The sequence below is a fragment of the Chiroxiphia lanceolata genome, chromosome 28, assembly GCF_009829145.1.
Source record: "Chiroxiphia lanceolata isolate bChiLan1 chromosome 28, bChiLan1.pri, whole genome shotgun sequence".
NCBI lineage: Eukaryota > Metazoa > Chordata > Aves > Passeriformes > Pipridae > Chiroxiphia > Chiroxiphia lanceolata.
The window spans coordinates 3676473-3693044 of record NC_045664.1 but is presented as its reverse complement, the minus strand read 5'-3'; the positions used below and the strand labels follow the sequence as shown (position 1 = coordinate 3693044).

At 61.9% G+C, this 16572-nt stretch overlaps 3 protein-coding genes across 4 annotated transcripts in view; 1 reads left to right on the top strand and 2 right to left on the bottom strand.

The window, feature by feature from the left end:
- Nucleotides 1-6423: 6423 nt before the first annotated feature.
- On the bottom strand, nt 6424-15684 carry LOC116799362 (dentin sialophosphoprotein-like). The gene is made up of 3 exons (XM_032712434.1): nt 15326-15684; nt 14403-15137; nt 6424-6541 (listed from the first exon to the last, which is right to left on the bottom strand). The coding sequence occupies exons 1-3, from the start codon at nt 15682-15684 to the stop codon at nt 6424-6426; spliced, it is 1212 nt and encodes a 403-aa protein (XP_032568325.1).
- Nucleotides 7307-13705, bottom strand: DOK2 (docking protein 2). Its single transcript, XM_032712463.1, has 5 exons — nt 13348-13705; nt 11521-11811; nt 10568-10676; nt 10035-10216; nt 7307-9582 (listed from the first exon to the last, which is right to left on the bottom strand). The coding sequence occupies exons 1-5, from the start codon at nt 13408-13410 to the stop codon at nt 8725-8727; spliced, it is 1503 nt and encodes a 500-aa protein (XP_032568354.1). The 5' UTR covers nt 13411-13705; the 3' UTR covers nt 7307-8724.
- XPO7 (exportin 7) overlaps nt 15632-16572 on the top strand; it is a 45015-nt gene continuing 44074 nt past the window's right edge. For both annotated transcript variants that reach the window (XM_032712462.1, XM_032712461.1), the window contains exon 1: nt 15632-15714. In XM_032712462.1, coding sequence (XP_032568353.1) covers nt 15697-15714 — 18 coding nt within the window. In that variant the 5' untranslated portion in view covers nt 15632-15696. The remainder of the gene's footprint in view (nt 15715-16572) is intronic.

Here is a 16572-nt window from a genome sequence, read left to right as displayed (position 1 = left end):
GGCTCTGCTCCCTTTGGATGGGATCAGCATTCCGTGACCTGGTGGCTCTGCTCCCTTTGGATGGGATCAGCATTCCATGACCCAGTGGCTCTACTCCCTTTGGATGGGATCAGCATTCCATGACCTGGTGGCTCTGCTCCCTTTGGATGGGATCAGCATTCCATGACCTGGTGGCTCTGCTCCCTTTCCCGGGCTCTGCTCATCCCCATGGAGCACGAGGGGCTCTCAGAGCCCCGGTCACAGGATTCCCCATCCGCCCCGGGTGGCACCTTCCCGGGCACAGCCGTGTGCCAGACGTGGGCAGGGGTTGGTGCTGAGCCCTGTGGGATGTGGAGGGGGAGTCAGAAAGGTCGGGAGACCCGGCTGCGCTCCATAGATCCCATAAATCCCGGGGAGGGGACGGCTCTGCTCCGGCTCCATTATCGCTTCCTTATGCATCAATACCCGGCACCGACGGGGCCATGAATCAACTCCCGGCTGGCTCAGCAGGAACGGGAGCTGCCACCCCGCCCTGCAGCCCCGGGGATGAGCCTGCCCCGTGCCCTCCCTTCCCTGTGCCCCCCGGGGCTCGGGGAATCCGGGATCTGTGGGGATTTCGGGGCCCCCCACACCGTGGACATTCCGTGCAATGAGTTTCCCCCGCCGTGCTCAGCCCAGTTCTGAGCAGGGATGCCTTGGGGTCCTGCGGCCTCCAGGCACCCCTGCTGCCTCCCGGGATCCCCCCTGGATGGCCTGGAGAGGTTTGGGAAGCAGGGAAAGGGCTCTGCCACTTCCACCCCATCCCGGCTGCCGCAGCTTCTGCTCGTTCGCTGCACCAGATCCCTCCGAGGTTGTGCTCGGCTGCTTCCCCTCGTTATCACTCCCATGTATATTTTATGTGGCTGCAAACAGGCGGGTCGGAGCCGTTCCGTGCCGAGCTGGAGAGGTTTTCCCGGCCTCATTCCCGGGGGAAGGGCAGGAGGCAGCCGGGGCTGCCCCATCCCAGCAGAGCCTCCTCCCCCCGAGACTCCGCAGGGAGCAGACCCTTGGCATCCCCTCCACGGGCTCCATTCCCACCCTTCCCCTCCTCCCCAGCCCTCTCCTTCCTCCTGTGCTTTATTCCTGTTCTCCTTCCTCTCCATCCTCCTCACCGGGGAGGAAAAGCCGGGTCTCGGCATTCCAGGCTATGGGAGGAGCCTGGAAGTGCCCGGGGGCTGATTTGGGAGGGTGTGAAGGGCACGGGGAGGGGAGGGAGGGTGGGAGAGCACCAGCCCCTCCCCAGCAGGACCCCTGCCCACCCCTGCCCTCCCAGAGCACTCAGGCAGCCACGGCCACGGGGCTTAATTAAAGCTAAAATTAAAATTAAAACTAAAATTAAAATTAAACCCCTTCCTCTTGGCCCTCCCCACCCCCCCTGCGTCCTCAGGGATGCCCGGTGATGGCATCCCATCCTTCCCAGGGCTGGGCCATGGATTCCTTGGCTGGGCAGCTCCGTGCTGGTGCCAGCCCAGCCCCTCATTAAGCGCCACGTCCCCGCTCGAGTAATTAATTCCTCCTATTTATAAACGAGCCTTCGCCCCTGCCCTTGACAGAGCCCCGGCTGCTGACACAGAGCAGCAGCTATTTTTACCCCTCTCCCCTGGAGATACTTTCGCTCCCAATTCCAGTTGTGGGATTTAAAGGAGCTCTGATGTTCCTGCCAACCCCCTTTTTCGGGGTCCTGGGGGGGGTGGACTGAGCTCTGCCTGGGGGGCTCTGTGGGGCTGAGAAGTCTCTGAGTGGGAGCTCGTTATCCATCTCCAGGCAGGAGATGCTCCATGCTGAGGGATGTGGGGTTGTTAATCCAGAGGGATCGTGCTGATCCAGTAGGATTTCTGGAGCCCCCCCCCCTAAGGACCTCGATCTGTTGATGGGGAAAAGTGGGATGCCCATGGGAGCAGCTCCCTGAGGAGCAGGACCTTGCTGGAAGCTGAGGATGGACATACCCAAAGTGAAAACCCTCTTTGTGGAGATTCTGTGTCCAAATGAGTCCCTGTTGCTGTGGACAAATCTTTTTTTCCCCGGATATCTGCTCCTGTCCATGCTCTCCACGGGGTCAGTGGAGCAGAGCAGCTCCTCTGTGCCAAGGTGACCCAGCTCCCACCTCCTGGCAAAAATAGACTCCATCCTTTGCTTTCACACCGGTTATTTTGGCTGCGACTGCCACGATTCCGAGAGGAAACTCTGCTCTGAGCTCTGCCTTGGCACCTCCCAGCCTGAGTTCCCACGGCAGGTTAAGGAGGCAGAGCAGCTCTTCCCAGAGGGCTCAGGGCTTTGGGCACCCTCGAGCCAAGCTGGGAAGTGCCTCTCTGTCCATCTCCACGTGCAGGGACGGAAAGGAAAATGATTCAGTTTTTTTATTTGAATGCAAAGCTGGAGGGGGGGGAGAAACCTCCTTGCAGGGGGTCTGAGAGGGGCAGGGAGAGCCACGGGATGACGCTTCACCTGTGTCTGGTGGGACAGCAGGTCCCTGGCTGGGATCCAAACCTTCCTTAATGCGCCCCTGCTGTATTAACACCCCCATAATCCATGTGATGCCATGACATTCCTCATTCCTGGAGAGCTGGCTGCTCTCCGGGGCCACCACATCCCCGCTCCCCACGCATGAGGACCCTGGAATGTTCTCAGATGGAGTGCACAGGGTTTATATTTTTAATTACAAGCGATGATAGATGCTGTTTGTGACTCCTGCTGCCGGGTGACCCCATCCAGGCACGGAATTGCCCCCCCACCCCCAGCCCCTCCATCCCAGCTCCGCTCCGGAGCGGCGGCAGAGCCCGGCGTGAATCATTCCCACGGCACTCGGAGCCATCTGGATGGGATCGGCCCTTCTGCCACGCCAGGGAGGATTGTTAACACAAAGCATATGCTTTGTTTGAAATTAATAATAATTTGAGGCTCTCGCCAGCTGCTGGTAATTGGCTCCCCTTTCGCGGAGATAACGGAGAGCAGCAGGGTGGAAATTCCGCCGCTTCCCGGCTCCTTCCCTGATGAGATGAGTCCCCGGGAAGGGTGGCTGTTCCACAGGGATACACTGGGACACTGGCTGGGGTGGTGGTTTTTGGTAACCAGCTCCCTGTGCCGCAGGGATGGGCACACACAGGCACTGGGAATGCTCGGGGGCACCGGGATCCCCTGGGAGGGAGCAAATCCTTCCCGGGAACACAGCTGGATGGGGAAGGGCAGGTTTTAGCAGCCTTCAAAATCCTGGAATGGTGTGGGTCGGGAGGGAATGTAAAGATCATCTTGTTACACCCCCTGCCATGGGCAGGGACACCTCCCACTAGCCCAGGTTGCTCCAACCTGGCCTTGGACACTTCCAGGGATCCAGGGGCAGCCACAGCTTCTCTGGGAATTCCATCCCACCCCCTCACCACCCTCACGGGGAAGAATTCCTTCCCAATATCCCATTTAACCCTGCCCTCTGGCAGTGGGAAGCCATTCCCTGTGTCCTGGTCCTCCTGCCCAGCAAACTCCCAGTGTCCATGGCTGTTCCTGCAGCACCCACAGAGGGCTGGGAAAACAGGATCCCAGAATCCTGGGATGCTCTGTCTTGGAAGGGACCTTAAAGCCCAACTGGTGCCGTGGGCAGGGACACCTCCCACTCTCCCAGGTTGCTCCAACCCGGCCTTGGACACTCCCAGGGATGAGGCACCTTCCCTGGGAAGCCTGTCCCGGTGTCCCCCCCCAATCCTGCAGGATTCCAGCAGCAGCAGATCAGCACCGAGGGAGTGACTGCACATTCCCTCGCTGAGGCACAGCCTGGCCAGGTGGGTGGGGGGGATATTTATACTTCCTGACAAAATCTGTGTGCGAAGGAGCCCACGAAGCACCCGCAGCATTATTTTGGTTCTGACGCCGCGGATTGAGGCGAAGGGAAGGCACCAAACATCCCCTGCAGCCCAGACCAGGGGGAGCTGAGGGCTTTTAAAAGTCCCTGGATTCAGGAGAGGCTTTGGAACACCACCTGCCCCGGGATGGCTCCGCAGGGGAGGGGCAGGAAGGGCCAGGCAGGCTCTGGAATTAGGGATCTGGCTGCATGTCCCCCTTTGTCATTAGGGTCCTGGTGATCCCTTTAGTGGCATTCCTGGATTGGGAGAGTGGGATGGACTGTCCAAAGAGCTCCAGGCAGCGCTGCTCTAACACAGTTTATTGGTGTTTTAGCCTTCATTAAATATCCCAGGCTGGAAAATCGTGTGAAGGGATTTTGGGGCTCCTGGCAGGGGGTGGGAACCCTCCCCCTGCCCCCAGTAACCCCCAGCAGAGCCCACCAGCAGAGATCCAGGGAGGAATGTGGGTCTTGCAACCAGATCCCACAAGAACAGCAATTCCCTGGGCCAGAACCAGCTGGAAATTACCTTTCCAGGAGGCAACCAGCTTCCCACACCCTGGGCACGAGCCCTCCTTGTCTCCTCCAGGCCCGAGCAGCAAACTGGTTCTGCCTGGAGCACCGGCCTCTCCCACCTCGTGGGATCTCATCCCACATCCCAGTGGGAGATCCCAGACATGCCCCCCTGCATCCCTCCATCCCACAGGAGGACGCTTCCCAACCCTTCCCCCCAGCCCTGCATCCCTGGGGGGGATTGGGGGGATTGCCGTGTGCTGTCCCCCCTCGGAGCAGCAACCAAGGGGGGGTTTATTCCCCCTAGAAGCATAATTAGTAATATTTCCATACATTTATGTGGATGGAAAGGGGGAAGAGCACGAGTGACTCTGTTCCAGGCTGGAATCAGCCCGGGAATGTGCTCCCAGCACCAGGAGATGCTCCGGGCTGGCCAAGGTCCCTGGGATCGATGCCGGTGGCTCGGAGGGGACCCGACACATGAGCCCAGAGCAGAGCCCTGGGCAGCAGAGCCCTGCCCTGGGCAGCAGAGCCCTGCCCTGGGCAGCAGAGGCCACGGGATCGATGGGGAGTGAAGGAAATACGGCTGTGGACACGCAGCTTTTACAGCTTCCTTCCCAACACAGCCAGGCTTTATGGACTCCTGGGAATTGCCAATTCATTCCGCTGCAGCCCGGGGCAGGGAGGCAGCCCAGCTCCTTTAGAGAGTCCACAAAGTGGGAAAACGGGGGCTGTTTTCCAACCTGTTTTCCCACACGGACCGGAATGACCCAATTCCCAGTAATAACCAGCCTGGAATGCCTCAAGCCACCAAAAGGGAAAGGGAAAGCAGGTGGGATGGAGGCAGGAGTTGGCTGTCCCTCCACTTTGCCACCTCCTCGCTCCTCATCCCGCACCTCACCATCAGCTTCATTTATCCCCCCCCCTCCCCGCCCCGAGAAGCCTTTCCAGGAGCTCCCGAGCTCCACAAACGAGACAGGAGGAGAGAATCCAGACCTTCCCAATTAAGGCAATTTTTCTGAATGAAGGGCCCTGCCCCTCCCCGCTCCGGGAGCGTGATTGACATAAATCCCGGGGCTGATTAGGGGCTTGTCATTTAGCACCTCTAATTCCTGCCCCCTAATGGCATTAGGGGCTCCTCGGCAGGGCTCTAATGCATTTTCCAGCTCTCCCTGGCGCCTGGGATGGGCGCGGGGCGGGGGCGCTGCGGAGCGAGCGCATCCCTAATCCAAGGAGACAGTAATGGGAAAACGAGCTGCCTTGACAAGGTGTGCGGAGCCGCCAGGAAAGACGCGCCCGGGAGCGGCATCTCCGGGCCACGGGCAGCACCCCCGTCCTGGGCGTTCAGCTCCTGAATCCCCCGTCCCGAATGTTCAGCCCCTTAACTCCCCGTCCTCTCCATCCTGGAGGTGGTTGCCCCCCCTCTTTTGGTGCCCTCCAAGCCTTGCCAGCCCAGCTTTCCCTTGGGATGCTCCCTGCTTTCTCCACAGGGCTGCATCCCTGGCCTGTGCCCAGTCCTGATTTCCCCATCCTGGGGTTGCCCATGCCCCTCTTTCCATGCCCTGCCCCTCCAAGCCTTGCCAGCCCAGCTTTCCCTTGGGATCCTCCCCGATTTTTCCACAGGGCTGCACCAGTTCTTTTTTCCCCCATCCTTATTTCCCCATCATGGAGAAGCCCCACATCCCTGTTTCCATGCCCTGCCCTTCCAAGCTTTGCCAGCCCGGCCTTCCCTTGGGATCCTCCCTGTTTTCTCCACGGGGCTGCATCCCTGGTCTGTGCCAATCCTTAATTCCTCATTCCCTCCATCCCAGAGGTGCCCACACCCCTCTTTCCTCGCTCTGCCCCTCCAATCCCTGCCATCCCAGCCTTCCCTTGGGATGCTGCTCCATGCCCTTCTCCATCCTGGGACACAGCTCTGCCTCCCCCCTGCTCCTGGAGGGATGCTGGGGGAGGCTCAGGAGCATTTGTACCCCTCCAGGCTCCCAGCAAATCCCTGTTTTGATGATCCCTGCTCCTGGATGATTTATAATCAGCATAATTCAATAGCCATAATAACTCCAAAATCAGATTAAACCTCTCTGCTTGTCTGGGGGCTTTGTGCTCCACTCTTTTCCCTCCCTCTGTGCCATTGATTTTTTCCCAGCCCAGCCCCTGGCTGAGCCCCTCCAAGGGCTTTTCCGACTTAACATTCCAGGATGGGTTCCCTTTTCCACCCCTAAACCCCATCCACGTGGATGGGGCAGGCAGGGGATGCTCTTCCAGCACCAAAACTCCCGCTGCACTTCACCCAGTCCAGGCTGCTGCCTCCAAAATTTGATCAGTGCCATTCCCAGCCATCCCTCGTTATCCTGGCTGCCCACCACAAATCCCATTAGGCCTGTAGGATTTGGAAGTGAAGTCTGGGAGGCTTTTCCATTCCTTTATGGTGCCATTCCCAGCCATCCCTCATTATCCTGGCTGCCTGCTTCCAGTAGGATTCGGAAGTGAAGTCCAGGAGCTGTTTCCATGTTTTTGCTTGATGAAGAGGAACAGAGGTGGAGGCAGGAGCAGGGATGCAGCGGGAAGCCGGGCTGGAGGAGGTGAGGATTGTGTTAACACTGATTAATAATAAATAACCACCGTAATGAGCGTTAATTAATTAATAATAACACGTGCTGGAGCAATTGGTTCCTGGTGAGTGGCACTGGGCTGTCAGGAGTCCCCGTGGCTCCAGCTGGGGGATGCTCCTGGAATGCCCAGGGTCTGGAGATGAGATAGGTAAGAATAACCCCTCGCTGCCATTGGAATGATTCCAGGAAAGGATGGGGAGCCACGGGATGAGGGACAACCCCCCTCCCTCAGTGAATCCCACTGCCTCCTGAAAGAAAGATCTGCCTCGCTCCGTATTTTTTTCTCGGTCCCACGTGGAAAAAAACTGCTGGAGACTTGGGGGTTCTTTTATTATTTTTATTTTTGACCACTCTTAGGTGTTTCTGCACCTGGAGCACCCCCTGGGATCCCACCTGGAGCAGGTGATGGAGCCCAGGGCCACCTGCCCGAGGCTGTGTGTCCCGTGTGTCCCGTGTGTCCCGTCCCCTCCGATCCACGACGGATCGATGGACACGGAGCTTTAATCAGGGCACAATATAAAAAGCACTTAATTTGCCCTATTAAAATCCGCACTTCGGGTTTTTCAGGATCCAGGAAATTAACTGAAGCACCTGAGCCGTTTCTTTGATTGGAAGAGATTATGAATAATTCATGGCTTGTCTTTGCCTTCCCTGGAAAAGAGCTGATGGGATGGTGGGATGGGGAGGGACTGGCGGCAGCTCCCGAGGTCCCTCCGGGGTGCTGGTGGAGCTGGTGGGCTCCAAGGTGGTCTGGGCAGGGTGATGGGCACAGACAGAGCCTGGCACAGCCCTGGGAGAGCGGCCTGTGCCAGGGAAACGTGGAATTCACCGTGGGGGAATTCACGGAATTGGGGATGGTGCTGGGCCCAAGGAAGGGCTGGGCAGGCCTGGAAGTGGCTGGGAGGAGGAGGAAGAGGAGGAGGAGGAGGACCCAAAGCAAGTCAGGCTGTGTCCAGCCACATACTGGTCCGTACTGGGAGGAGCAGAGCCAGCCACGAAAATCTCCGTGACAATGAAGCCAAACATTCCATCTATAATTCAGAATGGGCTGGAAAGTGGGTTTATAAAAAGAATTACAAATAAAAACGCGGCTGAAACAGCAGGAATTTACAGCCCTGCTGGTGCTGAGGGAGGATGTGGCAGGACCTTCAGACGGGCACAGCGCCCAGCCCTGCCACGGCAACTGGTGCATACTGGGAGCACTGGGGGCTGCGTGTGGGCACGGGGGCTCTCAGGGGCGGGACGTGCATCCCTGGGGATTGTCCATCCCGAGGTGTGGGATGTGCATCCCCAGCCGGCACAGCCTGAGCATCCCAGGCCCATGGATGCTCCTGTTGCCTCTGGAGGGGTGCGCGGGGGTCCGTGCGGGGCAGAGCTGGTATTCCCGAGCTTTGAGCGGGACGAGGGGAGGGATTTGGCACCCGGGGCCGCGGGGGGACCGGAGCCGTGGGCACGGGCTGTTGTACGGTGGGCACGGGCTGTTGTACGGTGGGCTCGCACTGCCCTCCAGTGGGCGCATCGCAACTGCAGAGCTTCCCAGATGCGCCCCTGCTGCTGCCCAGATGTGCTCCAGCACTGCCCAGATGTGCCCCAGCACTGCCCAGATGTGCCCCCGCCCCTCCCCAGGGATGCCCGTCCCCCCCCAAGCCGCAGGTGCGCTGAGCTGGGAGGGGGTCTCAGCTCTGCGGGGGTCGGGATAACTCTGCCCGGGACAGCCGGGGGGTGGGTCCTTCCCTCCTCTCCTCCCCGTCCCGCTCACTGCAGGTTCCTCTTCTTGGCCACCTTGAGGGCCACGTTGTCGTAGTCGGTGTCGCCGAGCCACTCCTTGCCCTGCAGCAGGAAGGGCTGGCGCAGCGGGACGGGTCTCTTGGGCACGGCGTAGTCGTCCCGCTGGGGGTTGTAGGGCTGGTCGTGCCTGGGGGGCTCCTCGGGGGCCGCCTGCAGCCTCCACGCCTCGCCCTTCACCTCCTCGGGCTCGTCGTACACGGCCAGGGCGGAGAGACCCTCGGGCTCGTCGTAGATGTGCTCGGGCTTGGCGGCCGTGGGGCGCGGGGGGGGCTGCTGGGGGGGCTGCTGGGGACCCCCCCCGGGCTCCCTGGGGGTGTAGGGGGGGTCGGGACCCCCCTCGGGGCCCCCCAGGCCGCCGAACTGGCGGGCCAGGAGGGCTTTGGCGATGGCGTCGAAGGGGACGGCGTACTCGCACTCCGCCCCGGCCGGAGCATCCTGCTTCCAGCTCTTGCCCGGCACCGCGGGTTTCCCACGGAGGAGGGAATCACAGGGCTCGGCATAGGGATAATCAGCCCCCCGGGAGGGCTCCCCAGCCCCGGAGCAGCCGCCGAGGGGGGGCATCACCACGGGGGGCTTGGCTTTGGGCACCTTCCCCTCGCGGGCGGGCTCCTTGGGGCCGCCGGGCTCCTCGTGCCCCTGTGCCCAGCTGGGCGTCCTGGAGTGGCCGAGGGGCCGGGGGGCTTCTTCTCCAGGGCCCCCCCGGCCCCGGTGGGCGTCGATGGCCGACTCGATGGCCTGGAAGATCTCGTTGCCCTGGCGGGTGTTGAACTCGAAGTTGCCCTCCCCGGAGGTGCAGCGCCGGCCGGCCTCGAAGGAGAACGTCGCCTGGGGAGGGAGGGGGGACACACAGCATCAATCCCTGCATCCCAGCCCGCTCTGCCCACACCCACACAGAGTCACTGAGCTTGGAAAAGAGCTCTGAGATCGTCGAGCCCAACCTGTGACCCAACCCCGCCTTGTCCCCCCCACCATGGCACTGATGCCACATCCAGGCTCTGCTTAAACAGCTCCAGGGACGGGGACTCCACCCCTTCCCTGGGCAGCCCATTCCAAGGGCTGATCCCTCTCTCTGGGAAGAACTTCTTCCTCATGTCCAACCTAAACCTCCCCTGGGGCAGCTCAAGGCTGTGCCCTCTTGTCCTGGGAGAAAAGTCCAACCCCTCCTGATTTCCCCTCCTGTCAGGGAGTCGTAGAGAGGGATAAGGTCTCCCCTGCGCCTCCTCCTCTCCAGGCTGAGCAACCCACAGCACTTGTACTCCAGACCCTTCCCCACCGACCTTGTCCCTCCCGAAGCGCCTGAGGAAGCGGTAGGGCCAACTGTAGAGCAGCTCCGAGCTCTGGAAGTGCCGCAGCTCCAGCGCCTCCTCCCCGGCCCGCAGGATGCAGCGGCCCCAGAGCCGGCAGCGCTGCGACGACTGCGTGGCCCTCACCGTCACCTCGAACTCCTGCTCCAGGCCGGCTGCAGGGGGGGGAAAAAGGGTGGGCTGGGCACCTCCCGCCCCGGGGGGCTCAGGACCCTCCCCGGTTGGGGCAGTGTCCGGCCGATAAGGGCCGGAGGGCTCCGGCCGCAGGCGATAGCGCGGCAAAGCCGGCCCTGCCAAACCGCAGCAGGAAGGGGATGTTTCGGGAGGAGACTTCCCACCACACAGCTGGGAGCTGTGCTGGGAGCTGCTCCCCGGCACCAGGAAGCACGAGGAAGCACGAGGAAGCTCCCTGGTGCAGGTGGGGATGAGGGGCTGTGGGACAAAGCGCTGCCTCCCACCCCAGCAAACCCCCGCCCGCTGCTCCGTCCCCACTTCCCGGTGCCTACCTTTGCCCCGGGAGCTGTACAGGGAGTTTTCCTCCATGGAGAACTCTCCATCGGTGCCCAGAGAGCTCTGAGGGCCGTCCCTGCCCGCTGCCTGCTCCTCCCTGCTCCTCTGCCCGGGAGAGAGCGGCCAGTGAGCGAGGGCAGAGAGTGGCATGGACACCTTAAACTCTACATGATATAAAATCTTAGCATGGCATGGACACCTTAAACTCTACATGATATAAAATCTCAGCGTGGCTCTTCCAGCCCTTTTTAGCCAAGCACCTTTGGTACAAGGTGTTCTTTACCGCTCCTTGTCAAGAATTCTGGCGGACAAAGGTTTGAGCGAGGTGAAAAAAAACACCTTTATCGGGAAAAACGTGCTTGGAATGAGGTGTAACAGGGGCACACCGTTGGATACAGCCAAGCCAAAACTACTCAGAAGCCTCGAAGCCCTTCCAAGGGGGGCAGAGATGGTGAGGGTGAGGAGGGCTGGGAGGAAAGGCTGGTGGTTTCAGGACCACTGACTCAAATTTAGGAGGTGTGGCGAGAGTGGGACAGATGGTTTTGGGAATGGGTGTAACCAGTGAGGCAACACCCAGGTATCCCAATTAGATATTGTGTTAGATATTATGTTGATATAATGTTGTTATAAACATCATAAAGGCCTCTGCTGTGTGTGTGTGCAACCAAAGAGCTGCTTCCTGCCTTCCTACACTCAGAGAACTATTTCCCCCATTTTAAAGGCAACCAACCCCCCCACGGACCCCCCCACCCCGGGGGATCCCAGTTATCCTACTGGGAATGCCAGCTCGCACAGCCTCTGGATCCCCTGTCACACCAACCCCCCACGGATCTCCACCCCGAGGGATCCCAGTTATCCTACCGGGAATGCCAGCTCGCACAGCCTCTGGATCCCCCGTCACACCAACCCCCCCCCGGATCTCCACCCCGAGGGATCCCGGTTATCCTACCGGGAATGCCAGCTCGCACAGCCTCTGGATCCAGTCGGCCGCCTCGGCGCCGTCAGCAGCCAGGAGGAAGCGCCTGTCCGTGGTCTCCAGCAGGAAGGGGACGGTGTCCCTGGGGCAGGTGGCATCGCCCCCCGCCTCGGCCACGTGCACGCAGTCGCTCAGCCGGACCAGCCTCTTGCTCCCCTCGCCTTTCCGGGCCTTCTCCCCCGGCCCCGAGCCCTCCAGCAGCTCCAGGCGGGCTGTGGAGCAGGAGCTCTCCCGGTACAAGACGCCCCAGAACTTCTTCCACTTCTGCCACGGGGAGAATCTACTTCAGAGATGTAGACTTAACACCCAAACGCCATAAGGACCAGCCCCAACATTCCTAAATAACAGGCACGTCTGGGTCACAGTTCAGCTGACCTTTGGTTAGTCGTAAAGTGTTCTTCTGAAATATTTTCAGTCCTAAGAGCCAGAACCTGAAAGAGCCACTGTGTCTTGCAGAGGTGGCTTTGCTCGCCCTCCCTGGAGTTTTTGTTCCCTCAGGATCACAGGGGTGACCCCTGTGGGGTCTGGGCGGGTTTTTGCACCTCGCCCGGGACTGACCAGAGGTAAACTGGGGTTTAAATATCCCTGGATAAACATCCCTGAGGCACAGCAAGGCTTTTCCAGCTGGGAAAGGCACCAGCAGCATCCCATTCCCACCCTCGCCCTCGCCCACCATCCAGATCCACCCCTGCAGCACCCAAAAGCCCTGCCCACGCCACCCCCCTGCTGCTGAAGGGCTTCCAGCTCCTTGTTCCCTCCATTTTCCCTGGAAACACCAGCTTTTAAAGGTTCCCAGCTCGCCCCCCATGGAGCAGCAATTCAGGGCTCACAGGGGATGGGATGGGAGGCCCCAGTGTCAGAGGGGAAGTGGGGACAGGGGAAGTCCTGCACCCAAAGCAGCACATCCTCCACGGCAGCTCCTGCTCCTGGGCCTGCTGGGCCCCCAGGATCCGACAAAAACACAGCTCCCTTTCCCTGGGATGGGATGTTGGGATCCACACTGGGGTGGCCTCTGTCCTGCTCTCTGTCCCCCAGCACTGCAGGCACCGTGTGCTCCTGCCTTGCCATGGGGAGGGGATGCCCTGCCTGCCCTGCCTGCACCCTGCCCGCCTTCCCTGCCATTCCCAAGGCACTTGGATCCCCTTTGGAGGGTGTCCATGGGGAACGAGACCAGGGAACGGAGCTGGAGATGCCCACGAGCTCCTTCCCTTTTGGGAGCTGTTGCCAAACCCCGAGCTTATCAGGCACGGAAGCAGAGAGGTTTGGGGGTTGCATCAGTCACCCAATGTGGGCCTGGGGGTCACACACGTCACCCCCTGGCTTTGGGGGTCACATCAGCCACCCAGTGTGGGTCTGGGGGTCACATCCATCACCCAATGTGAGTCTGGGGGTCACACCCATCCCCAAACACAGGTTTGGGGGTCACATCTGTCACCCAACACGAGACTCGGGGTCACATCCATCACCTAATGTGGGTCTGGGGTCACATCCGTCACCCCCTGGCTTTGGGGGTCACATCAGTCACCCTGTGCGGGTCTGGGGGCCACACCCATCACCCAACACAGGTTTGGGGTCACATCAGTCACTCCCCAGCTCTGGGGGTCACATCCCTCACCCCAGCTCACACCAGCCAGCCCCTGGCCTTACAAAGTGTCCCCGGCACCTTCCATCCCCCTGCCCGTGCCCACGGGGAGCTCACGGATGGCTGAGGAGCCAAGGGCTGGGAGCACCCAAATCCCTTTGGATCCCACCCCGTATCCCGCCCCTCCGAGCCCCCCTGTGCCCCCCACACCCCCTCACCTTGCCGAAGGTCTGCTGGAGCTGGAGGTAGATCCCCCCCTGCTTCACCACCGCCTCCTCCATCCTCCCACCTCCGGCATCCTCCAGCGTGTCCCACCGTGTCCTGTCGTGTCCCTCAGTGTCCCACCGTGTCCCTCAGTGTCCCACAGCTCCGAGGGGTCCCATCCAGGCCGTGTGTCCCCCCCCTTCTCTCTCTGTGGTGTGGGGGCCGGGCGGGCTCAGCACGTGACGTGTGGTTTGGGTTCTGCCGCTTCCTCCGCTCGCGATGGTTTCCTGCGGCCCCAAGAGCCCCACGAGGGGCTGGGGGGACAGAGATGGGGGACAGGGATGGAGGACAGGGATGGGGGACAGGGATGGAGGACAGGGATGGGGGACAGGGATGGAGGACAGGGATGGAGGACAGGGATGGGGACAGGGATGGGGACAGGGATGGAGGACAGGGCTGGGGACAGGGCTGGGGACAGGGCTGGGGACAGGGCTGGGGGACAGGGATGGGGGACAGGGATGGAGGACAGGGATGGGGGACAGGGATGGGAGACAGGGATGGAGGACAGGGCTGGGGACAGGGCTGGGGACAGGGTTGGGGACAGGGCTGGGGACAGGGATGGGGACAGGGATGGGGACAGGGATGGAGGACAGGTATGGAGGACAGGGATGGGGGACAGGGCTGGGGGACAGGGCTGGGGACACATGGACAGCTAGACACACCCATGTCCCATCCCCTGGCACTGGTGCAGGACACTGGGAATTCCCACCATGGCCCTCCCTCAGTTTTCCTGCCTGGAAAAGGGTCCAGAGGGTGTCCCAGGGGTGTCCCAGTGGTCCCAGTGCCCTGCACCCAGTTCCTCCCACCAGTGGCCTCCAGTCAGCCCAGCCCAGCACCAGTGTCCCAAGTTACTCCAGCACCTGCACACCAGTGCTCCCAGTTAACCCAGCCAGGGACAAATGCCCAGTGGGTAGAGATGGGGGACAGGGACAGAGCTGGGGTAACTGGGAGCACTGGTGTGCTGGGTACTGGGAGCACTGGGAGCACTGGTGCTGGGTACTGGGAGCACTGGTGCAGGGGCTGCTGGGGCATGAGGCTTGTCCTGGGCTGGGGTAATTGGGAGGCTACTGGTGCAAGGCACTGGTGCAGGGACGTGGTAGCACTGGTGTCACTGCTCTCACTGGTTGCTCTGGTGTCACTGGTGTCCCTGGTCACCCTCGTGTCACTGGTGTCTCTGCTGTCCCTGGTCACACCGGTGTTCCTGGTCTCACTGGTGTGGTTCCTGTTGGCACTGGTCTCACTGGTGTTCCTGATCTCAGTGGTGTCACTGGTTTCTCTGCTGTCACTGGTTTCACTGGTGTCACTGGTGTCCCTGATCTCACTGGTGTCCCTGGTCACACTGGTGTCACTGGTGTCCCTGGTTTCTCTGCTGTCACTGGTCTCACTGGTGTCACTGGTGTCCCTGATCTCACTGGTGTCCCTGGTCACACTGGTGTCACTGGTGTCATTGGTTTCTCTGCTGTCACTGGTCTCACTGGTGTCAGTGGTGTCACTGATGTCCTCATTGGTGTCAGTGGTGTCACTGATGTCCTCATTGGTGTCTCTGCTGTCACTGGTCTCACTGGTGTCACTGATGTCCTCATTGGTGTCACTGATGTCACTGGTGTCCCTGCTGTCACTGGTTTCTCTGGTGTCACTGGTGTCCCTGGTCTCACTGCTGTCGCTGGTGCCCCTGATCACGCTGGTGCCCCTGGTCACACAGGTGTCCCCGGGTGTCCCCGCCGTCGCCGCGGGTGCGCGGTCCCTTTAACCCCCGTGTCAACAAACCACCCCCTTCCTCCTCCTCCTCCCTCCGCCAGCGCCGTGACGTCACACGCGCCGCGCCGTGCGCAGCCTCCGCGGCGTTGGGTGGGCGTGGCCTGCCCAAATACGGGAGGGGGGGTACGTCCAAAATACGACGCGCGCAGGCTCGGAGGGGGGGCGTGGCTTTACCTGGGGAGGTGCGGCTTGAGCGGTGGGCGTGGTATGTCCGGTCGGGAGGGCGTGACCCGCTCTTCCGGGGGGGCGCGGTCTACCTCTTGGTGGGCGTGGCCTGTCCCTTTGGGGAACGCTATATGCGCATTGTGGGGCGTGACCTGTCCTCGGAGGGCGTGGCCTATCCCTCGGAGGGGGCGTCGCCTTGTCCGCGGAGGGGCGCGGCCCGCCCCTTCGGTGGGCGTGGCCGCGCGGCGGCGGGCGTGGCCGCGCCTGCCCGTGCCCCGCGCGGCGCATGCGCGGTGCGCGCGGCGGCGCGGGGCGGACGCGGCGGGTCCGGGCCCGGCGCAGCGGGGGCGGAGGCGCGAGCGGAGCATGAATGGGGCAAGATGGCGGATCATGTGCAGGTGAGGGCGGCGGGGGGGGCACCGGGGGGGATCCCCGCGTCGCGCACACACACACACGCAAACGCGCGCACATACACACACGGAGGGGACCTGCCCGCCGCGCACCGCCTGCTTCTCCCCCCCTCCCTCCACCGCCCCGCGCGGCCCAGCCCAGCCCCGGCACGGCCAGGCCCGGCAGGCCCCGCGCGCGGCCCAGGCGGCGGCGGCGGCGGCGGCGGCGGCGGCACAACAGGCCCCGTGGCCGAGGCGTCCCTTCGTGTGTCCCCCCGACCCTCCGTGCGGCCCAGCGTGTGCCCCCCAGCCCCGCCGTGTCCCCGCCTTGTTTACCCCCGGCTCGCCCCGCCGTGTGTCCCACCCGTCCATCCTTGTGTCCGCACGACCCTCTGTGTGTCCCCACGACCCTCTGTGTGTCCCCCAGGCCCTCCATGTGCTCCCGGCACCCTCCGTGTGGCCTGCTGTGTCGCCGCCATCCCCACCGTGTCCCCACCGTGTGTCCCCCCCGGCTCACCCCGCCGTGTGTCCCCCCGACCCTCCGTGTGTCCCCACGTCCATTCGTGTGTCCCCCCGTGTCCCACCCCGATCCTCCGTGTGTCCCACCCTGTGTACCCCCAGTTCCCTGCCCCGTGTCCCCGCCGTCCCTCCATCCATCCGTGTGTCCCCCCATCCATCTGTGTGTCCCTCCGGCCTTCCCTGTGTCCCTCTGACTCTTTATGTGTCCCCCCATCCATCCGTGTGTCCCCCTGACTCTTCTGTGTGTCCCCCCCTGTTCCCACCGTGTGTGCACCCCCATCTCTGCCTTGTGTCCCCTCCGTGTCCCCCCCTTCCCCACCGTGTCCCCCCATCCTCCCCATAATGTCC

What these genes read in the sequence shown, in the direction of transcription:
- LOC116799362 (XM_032712434.1), bottom strand. Translation starts at nt 15,684, where the DNA reads ATGCTCCGCTCGCGCCTCCGCCCCCGCTGCGCCGGGCCCGGACCCGCC. An exon ending in CTCAAGCCGCACCTCCCCAG is followed by an intron (nt 15,138 to 15,325) that starts GTAAAGCCACGC and finishes CGGGGGTTAAAG; the next exon opens with GGACCGCGCACCCGCGGCGA. An exon ending in CCCCAGCAGCCCCTGCACCA is followed by an intron (nt 6,542 to 14,402) that starts GTGCTCCCAGTA and finishes TGGAATGTTAAG; the next exon opens with TCGGAAAAGCCCTTGGAGGG.
- DOK2 (XM_032712463.1), bottom strand. Translation starts at nt 13,410, where the DNA reads ATGGAGGAGGCGGTGGTGAAGCAGGGGGGGATCTACCTCCAGCTCCAG. An exon ending in TCCAGCAGACCTTCGGCAAG is followed by an intron (nt 11,812 to 13,347) that starts GTGAGGGGGTGT and finishes TCCCCGTGGCAG; the next exon opens with AAGTGGAAGAAGTTCTGGGG. An exon ending in GGCGCTTCGGGAGGGACAAG is followed by an intron (nt 9,583 to 10,034) that starts GTCGGTGGGGAA and finishes CTCCCTCCCCAG; the next exon opens with GCGACGTTCTCCTTCGAGGC.